This window comes from Blennius ocellaris, assembly GCF_963422515.1.
Source record: "Blennius ocellaris genome assembly, chromosome: 6".
In the NCBI taxonomy this organism is placed as follows: Eukaryota; Metazoa; Chordata; class Actinopteri; order Blenniiformes; family Blenniidae; genus Blennius; species Blennius ocellaris.
The window spans coordinates 17,688,495-17,697,145 of NC_137655.1; the positions used below are offsets into that span (position 1 = coordinate 17,688,495).

The 8,651-nt window shown below is 42.2% G+C and overlaps 1 protein-coding gene across 1 annotated transcript; it reads left to right on the plus strand.

Annotated features, from left to right (window-relative positions):
• Positions 1 to 1,272: 1,272 nt before the first annotated feature.
• On the plus strand, positions 1,273 to 3,844 carry fastkd5 (FAST kinase domains 5; the record flags this gene model as incomplete). Its single annotated transcript, XM_080498767.1, has 1 exon — positions 1,273 to 3,844. The coding sequence occupies one exon, from the start codon at positions 1,273 to 1,275 to the stop codon at positions 3,661 to 3,663; it is 2,391 nt and encodes a 796-aa protein (XP_080354893.1). The 3' UTR covers positions 3,664 to 3,844.
• Between the last annotated feature and the right edge of the window lie 4,807 nt (positions 3,845 to 8,651).

Sequence of the window (8,651 nt, forward strand, 5' to 3'; positions counted from 1 at the left end):
TTTTTGAAAAGAGCACATTTGTATATTTTGTTCAGAATGACACCTTTCCTGTTTTTGTACAAATTAGAACTTTGGTATCTTTTTGTCACAAGTTAATAGCTTTCACATTTTCTAAATTATGTTGTTTGTGCTAATCATTACTTTTAGAAAATGTCCAGTGGCCGTCTTGAAAAGGTTCCTGCAGACTATTGGGTCCAGCAGACACCACATAGGCTTCTCCTCTCCTTGATGGCTCTTAACAGTTTTATATTCTCACCAGTCTGGCGTCGTAAACACTTCTGCTTTCTGTAGCGCGATAACCAGTTGGACCATAAAGCTTCCAATAACAACTAACCCAGGGTTGTCATTGGATTTTATTTACCTTTGAAAATTCACATTAACTGTAATGCTACTTTGCCGGCTTAATTTATCTTTAGGACATCAGAATATAAAGGGGCTCACAGTGTATATTGCCTGTTAAAGTCTTTTTGAATTGAACAGAACCACAAGTTTAAGTTGCCTTAAATGACTGACGGTTGTTTCCCTTACACAATGACAATTCAATTGTCGTTGTCCAGACTGCGTTTCATATAGTTAAATTTGAGTTCTGGGCATGAAAAAGCTGAAACAATATCTTTGTAACAGTTTTAGGCTAGTGTTAAAAATAATAAAAACAAACATTTCAGTTTATCTATTACAACATCATCTCATTGTACATTCCAGAGAGAAACTCAACAGATCCACCTGAGCAGCAGGAGCGATACTAGAAAAGACAAAAACGTCATTATATCAGGAAGAAAACTGCAGAACCAGACTCCCTGGTGGATAATTTGAGCCGTTCCATTTGGGGTTTGGCAATATTAAGAGAAAAAGGGATATGGCAGAGGCCGAGAGAAACAAATAAGTTCACATCAGACAGTGTGCTAATCCGCTCTCTGCAGACGTAATGAGAGTGTGAGGTATGAGATCATTAGCTTCCACTTCCATCGTCGGCGGTCCTGCAGGAAGATACAGAGAGAAAGTGGCAGCCTAACTAGAACATGGTTCGAGTTGGCCTGAACTAGCCATAACTAAGTTTTATTAAATCGAGATAAATGTTTTTTAAGCCTGATCTTGAAATTAGAGACTTGCCTGAGCCTCCCGAACTGAAACTGGGAGCTGGTTGCACATGAGAGAGGCCGGATAATTAAAAGATAAAAAATATATGTGAGCATGACTTTGATGTAACTCTATTAACTGTATTTTAATATAATATATTTTGTGTTTATTCTCTCCTTTCAGTCTGGCACTTCGATGGCTGCCTGTGTGCTGTATCGTAGGGCTTTGAGACTACGCCACCTCCCAGGCTTAAGAAGGGGTTTTGCCCAGGCTCAACACATGCTTCCTAAAACAGAGGATGATCCTGACGACCTGGGCGAAAAGAGAGGAATTATGAAACACCAAGACGTCGCTGTTCAAGGTGCTTACAAGCTACATTATAGCCCTTCCTCCTATTACATGTGGAATTCTTCAGCCTCCCGCAGCAAAGCAGATAATGAAGAGGATGAACAGTCTCTTTCCTCCCACACACCTTCTTACTGGCAACAGAGCAACTGTTACAGTGTGAGTTGCTCTCGACATCTCTTCAGCACAAAAAACACCCTACTTGATTTAACTTTCAACAAAAGTGCCGAACCCAGCGTGACTTCTGTACCACCGCACCACAAACAACCCATACCACCGGATGTTAGAGTAGACTCGCGTGCCTTCCTGAAGTGCCGGCAGGAGTATGCCTCTGTGAGCCACGACCGCGGCCACCGACCTCATCCGATCCAATGGAAAGATGCTGTCCGAGTGTTGGATAAAGTGAGCGTTCTAAAGAGTAGCATGAAACCATCTGATGTCTCCTCCTTCCTCGCGGAGCTCAGTCAGTTGCAGCCTGCCAAGACGGCATCATTAAGGTGCGATCAACGTTTCGTCGTGCTCCTCCGGTATACAGTGGAGCACCTTTGTCTCTTCACTCACCTTCAACTGCTGGAGGTGCTGCGGTCGTTTGTACGGCTGGGCATGCCGTCAGACCACACCGTGCTCGAGGTGCATGAAGCTGAGTTGAGTCGCCGAGCCAAACAAATGACTCTGCATGAGTTGATGTTAGCTGCTGACTTGTGGCGCTGTATAGGGAAGCAGGTGCCTCAGTTCTTACAGCACCTTTATGACTCAGTTCAACTACATCTGGATCAAGTGGGACTCCCTGAATTGGTCCATTTGATATATATAATGGGAGAAGGTAGGCACTGTCCAAAAGACTTGATTCGTCCCATAGAGCACCTTCTCATGCGTCATTCACAACAACTGCACCCGGAGGAGCTTGGCGCGATATGCTTAGGGCTCTTCAAATCTCAAACATCGATTTCTGAGGGTACTGCGAAACACATTGTTGATAAGGCGTGCTCTGTTGTGAAGGATTTGAGTGACTTGGCTCTTGTAAATGTGCTGAAATACCAGCGTTTCAGTTATCTGCACCACAAGGCGTGGTTCGAGGCGATGGCTCTGGAAGTTCCTCAGCGGGCCCACAGGATGGGTGTCAAGGGCCTGATGCATGTGGCCCTGGCCTGTTCAGCACTACACTACAGGAATGATGCCATCCTTTCTGCTATTGCCGAGAGAGTACCTTTGCTCGTACCACACTGCAGGATTAAAGACACATGCAAATTCCTGTGGGCCTTTGGCCAATTAGGATTTCCCCCGACGCAGAGCCCTGGCTTCTATCCGAGTCTCATCGAAGCCCTGAGGCAGAGGAAAGCTGAATTCCAACGATATCCGGAGCATCTGCTCACTGGGCTTCTAGGTTTGGCTTTTGTCTCTCAGTTCCCGGAGGACCTTATTGCATTAGCCTTGAGCCCCGACTTTGTCAACTTAACACTGAAAAACACACAGCTCGAGCTGAAAAAAGACTTGTTCACTTTGGATGAAGCTGTAGCTCTGGAGTTGCCTCACTGGACTGGACCACGGTTAGGGAGTGACCTGAAGGAAGAGGTGACAGAAACGCTGTGGAGGTTTGCTCAGTCGGATGTGTGCCAGAAACCTGAGGTAATGGAGGCCGAGTCAGCTCTGGTAGACCTGCTTGGAGGAGAAGAATTTGTTTGTAAGCGAATGATCCTGCCTCACACTCGCTCCATCGACCTGGAGGTACATCTGAGTCCTACTGGAAAACCGGTTCCTGTCAACACAGAAGCTCCCCAAGACAGTCCAGCAGCAATTCCTGCTGAAAAGGGTTGGGGGAGATTTAATATCGGCGTAACTATTACAGATGATCTTTTATCACAGCTTGTTAAAGCCAAAATCACTGCAGCTCCTTCTTCTGTAGAAAAGTCTGTGTCCCTGCACAGATTACAGCCTGATGAAGGCGGGCGACTGTTTGACTCAGTGCTGGATCTGACCAGTGGCATCCCAGAGCGCCCCATCAAACCCAACAAGAAGGATTCCAAAGACATTGTCAAGGTTGCTGTCCAAGTCTGGACCAGGAGCCATTTTTGCATCAACTCACCGCAGTTGTTGGGGCTCCATGCAATGAAGAAAAGACAGTTGAAGATGGTAGGCTTCAGGGTTGTGGAGCTCCACCAACATGAGTGGTTTCCATTGCTGAGAAAAAAACGAACTGAGAAGCTTGCATATTTACACTGCAAAATCTACGACAGTCTTTAAGAACGGTTAGGCCTTCCAAGAGCCCAATATGATGTCAGAAACATTGACTGCATTTCAGTTTCTGTGCAAAATACAGGAACACAATTGACATAATCTCCACCCATGGTTGGATTTTTTTTTTTTATACATGTTTATTTCAAAGTATATTTCATAAAATGTAAATGTGCAAATGTGTATTCTTAAGCAGGCAAATAAATGACAAGTGGCAATATGATTGAACATGCAATTGATTTTTACTTTCTATTCCTCCAGGTTGGATTTGCTGTTGGCCTTATTGGGGTTATGTTCTGTAACTCAATGACTGAGTTGATGAAATTACACGTCACACACTTTGACCAAAGGCCTGCCAAAATATTGGTCACAATTGAATTGAAACATTTTCCTATGAAGCAGAGTTTGTTCAGTACAAAGTCCAGAGAGGCTCACGTTCTTTGTGTCTTTGCTCTAACTGGTTCAGTTGAATGTAATAAGCTGCATTCTTGCTTCAATTGTGGACTATAGCTCTGCAGTGCATTTGATTTCCAACAATGTTTTCCATTTCAGACATAATACAGAGGTGTTTTTTTTTTCCTCATGTTCCAGGCAAAATTGGCATCCAAGCCACTGAAGTTGCTCATACATTTTGAACAGCTTTTTTTTTTTTTTTTTTTTTTTTAAAGGCAGGTGTGACAGTGGCTTCAAAAACTCATTCAACATTTTAGGCTCCTATGCGTTTTTGATGATCAGGCTATTCCAAAGCCGCGTGGGAAGTGAAATTGATGTTATTGTCAGGCCTACCTTTTTACAATAACAATCTCCACGTTTTGAGGAAAAGAAAGAAGCAAATAGTACCAATGTGTTTTTCACAGAGGGAGCTTATGACACAGCAAAATGAGTATAATATATCCATTCAGTCGTCCATCCTTCATTCAGCTTCAGGGTCGCGGGGCACTGCAGCCGAACCCATCTGGGTGAAGGCAGAGTGTCCAGTGGAGGTCGCCAGTCTTTCACAGGTAAAGTCACAGGAAGACTCACTCACATGCACACATAATGGCAATATATAGTCACCAGTTAACCTCCCATGCGTGTTTTTGAACAGTGGGAGGAAACCCACACGTGGCACAAAACGTTCAACCCGAACTTGGAACTGGAGACATTTTCACTATGAGGCAGAATTGTTGCCAATTTGATTTTAAGGGGGCTCGACCAGTAAAATGATGGCATACTTCAACTCTTCCTCTTTCATTTACTGCTAAAAGGTCCTCCCTCTGTACCTCATATTCTTTGTTTGAAATTTGCTTCATCCAAAAAGAGTGCATCCCTAGTTAATTAATTGTAAAGAGTTACGTCATTAATCCTCTTCATATCATTCAGATCTCCACTGGGCTGTATGTTTGACAGTCCTGGATCAATTCTTAGAGAGACAGTTTTCCTCTGAAAGTCATGCGTATCTCTCATTAAATGACTGCAACGTGAATAGGATTGGTCATAGAGTTGCAGAGTGTTTTTCTCTGTATTTTTTGAGGTGGAAAGATGTTGTTTGCATTATTTTTCTGACACTTTATTGTCAGGATGCTCTTCTGTGAGCATGACTGAACATGTAGTGGTGCAACAATAGCAGAGTTACATCAGTTGCGTGCCAAACAGATATTGTGTATTTTTATTGTCTTTAGCTGTCAGAATCGCTTCACGTTTGCATCTTGTAATTGTGTATGTGAGTGTTGCTGAGAATATATGTAGTAAGACATCTCAAGGTCTGAGAGGCATCCCACCAAAAAAATATTGATAAGATGTGCGCTTTTCCTCCAGAGTTTAAAATGTCTACAATATATTTGACAAAAAAAAAAAGCACAGGTAGACGTACTTGTATTCCCTTTGCGGAATGGCACAGTTCAGGCAGGATTATACATGTTGTTGGTTGGTGTTCAAAGGTTATTGACGTGCGTATAAACTTGTAGCTTTCTGCACTGGAAGAAAACATGTTTTACTGTCTGTCATATCCAGTTCTATAGGCACACAGGCAGGTAATCCTTGAGAAAGTCGGTTTTAGACCTTGGAGGTAAGGACTCGCTACAGGTGTGTTGTGTTCCTCTTATAAATGTTTCTCCTTTCCCGTCCTCCCTTTCTCCTTCTCTTTGTGTTCCTGAAAATGATGTCGGTGCTTTAATCTGGCCAACTGCCCTAATACCGTAGAAAACAAGCAGCTTCAAGGTTTTCTTGTTGGAGACGCCATCCAAGACAGAAAAACAAGAAAAGTCCTGCAGGGCAGAATTACAGCAATGAAGTTCAGAAACAAGAAGCACTACTACTCTACTTTTGCTACTTAGAGAATCAAAGTAAAAAGCTATATGCAAAAATGTTAAGGCTGTAAATGCATGCAATCAACCCGAGCTTGCGCAATCTTCATAGCTCTTTGCTGACTATATAAAGTCAGAATAAAGTCCAAATTCTAAAGAAAGTGCATTTTAAATATTAATATTTTTGGAGCGAGGCGCTCTTTCTTCACCTTTGTTATTTCTTTTAAGTCACCTCCTGCTGAGACACCAGTGATGTAAAAGGGACGGATGAAAAAAAAAAGCAGAAAAGACAGATTCACTCAGCTCTAGATCTGTCCACATGTGTGGGAGTGCTTGATGGTACTCAGGAGGAGGCGGTGGAAGCTGCAGGGAAAAGGGTCATTTACGCTGCTCTGTTGACATTTCTCCCTGATCAGAATAAATGAGACCAGGCTGGATCCAGAGAGGTGGGTGGCTGGTTGTCATGCTTTGCTCAGGACTGGCCAGCAGGGGGAAGACTTCTCTTACTTATTGACATGAACACTCAGATTGACGACAGTCTCATGCCCCCTTGATATGTTATTTTTATTTTGTGGAAACCACTGTGATGTACATGAAAGATGTGCATCACATAGATTGGTTAAAAGATCAGTTTTGTGGATCTGATTAAATTGTCAGAGGAAAGTGTTTTGTCAATATTGCAGAGTATTCAACAATGTAATGAATTTGTAGAGCCACTCCAGAATAAACATAAACACATTTCAAAGGGTTAGTGCATTTTCAACGGGTGGAAAACAGTCAATAAATACCTCCTCTATTCTTTACAGATCTGAAAAACTATAAAAAAGAATTCGCATTGGGGCACTTTCAAGTCAGTGCCATCCCTGCAGCTACAAATTTCACACTTCTGGGTGTGCAGGAAGGCTGCTTTTGAAGTTGAGATGATTCAGTTTCTCATTTAGCACCATTTTCTTTGGATTCAAGCACATCTCACTGGATTGGCAGAGAAAACCCTCACCCCTATATTGGTGGGGGGGTTGATGCAAACATGTTTTGGGAATAGGGTCTTCCTGCCACTGACATTAATTTATGCGTATGCTTTGAATAATGGGAATGATTATCGGCTTAGATTGGATCATTGTGCATATTGTTTTTGTCGTAATCTGAGGTGTTAAATGTTCACGCATTTGTCATGTCTCACTGATGACAAGGATTCATTGAGCCATTAAGTCGATGTAAACAAAAGCAAGTCAAGAACAGAGAATAATCAGGCTCAATAATTAGGCTTAGACACTTTTTTTTCCAAATGTGACCAGTATTTCACCAGCTAATGGAGGAGCCTCTGATAGAGTGAATGCTCTCTCAGTAATCCCCGTCTTATTTGCATTTCAATTCTTTTTCCTTTCTCAGCCTGGAAACTAATCCAGCACAGTCTGAATGTGGCCTAAGCTTGCATCAACATTTCTTAAGTTATCTCAACATAGAGATAGTAGTGTCTGTCTGCTATAATTCTTTCATTTAGCTCATTGTATAAACAGACAAATCCTTGTGTCATGTTTTCTTTAAACACCGGGATGCAGCACCTGTATTGCTACTTGTCATAAAGAAACCGCTTTTCTTCAACTTGCACTTGGCTCCCTGATGCTCAGAAGTGAAGGGAATAGGTGTGGATTAGCCAGATATATGCAAATAGTTTTGCCTGAAGTGTTGCGTTAAATTACCCCATCACAGTTTTGTGGCATGTTGGCACTAACTACTGACAGCGTTTTGAGTGTTTCTGTATCACTTCCTCTCAGCACCGCTTCCTTTCTGACCTCTTCAGTGGCATTCAATAGTGTGAGTGTGAGTGAGTGCATGTGTGTCTTTGCTTTTAAGATTCCACACACACACAGACTGTGCTTAACCAGCTGCTCCGGGGACACGACTGATAGGGAGCGTTTGCATTCAGCACTTGTCTTGGCTGCCATTGATACACCTTTTAAAAAAAAAACTTCAACAAGTTAATAGTTTGCTGCTTGATTCTTCATCTATTAAGGGATGAACCTTCCCATCTTAAGGACACATTGGATTTCACTGGATTGAGATTCGTTTTCCCAAGTAATGAAATAAAATGAATACTCGTCAGGCTCCGCTGCTGAAGCTTTAGTGTCAGAATGAAGAAATATGACTGAGCAGGGATGATGCTGTTGCAGCATTTGATATGACAAACATTTGGAGTGCAAATATTTCTGTATGGACATTTTTCTTCCTTTCCATGTACAGTGGCTGTAGTTAGTTCATGCTTTTCCAAGAAACATTAGCAACTGACCCGTGAAGATCCCTCGTGGCTCGGAGGCACATTAGGGAGCGAAAGCTGAACAAAAAAACGCAGTAATTATAATAATATCACTAGTAATAATGACTAACTTGGTAATACAGTTCACAAGTTCAACAGAAATAAATATTTACAAATGAGAAATCCTTGTAATTAAAGCATATGCTGCTTCAATTAAAAATAAAAAATAAAAAAAAAACCTCCATCATACAGCAGGGACTATTTTTAGTATGCTTGAAGAGGATGAAGTTACTGTGGAGGGCACTGCCATGTTTTCAATGCTAATTAACAGTACGTGTCTTCCTCCCTGTGTGAGATGAGTTCAACATGACACAATTGTGTAACCACAGTTCTGTCCGTCCACTCATTATTTGGTCACTCAAATTAGTCAGCCCAAAGCAGGAGGGATGTGAGCTCAC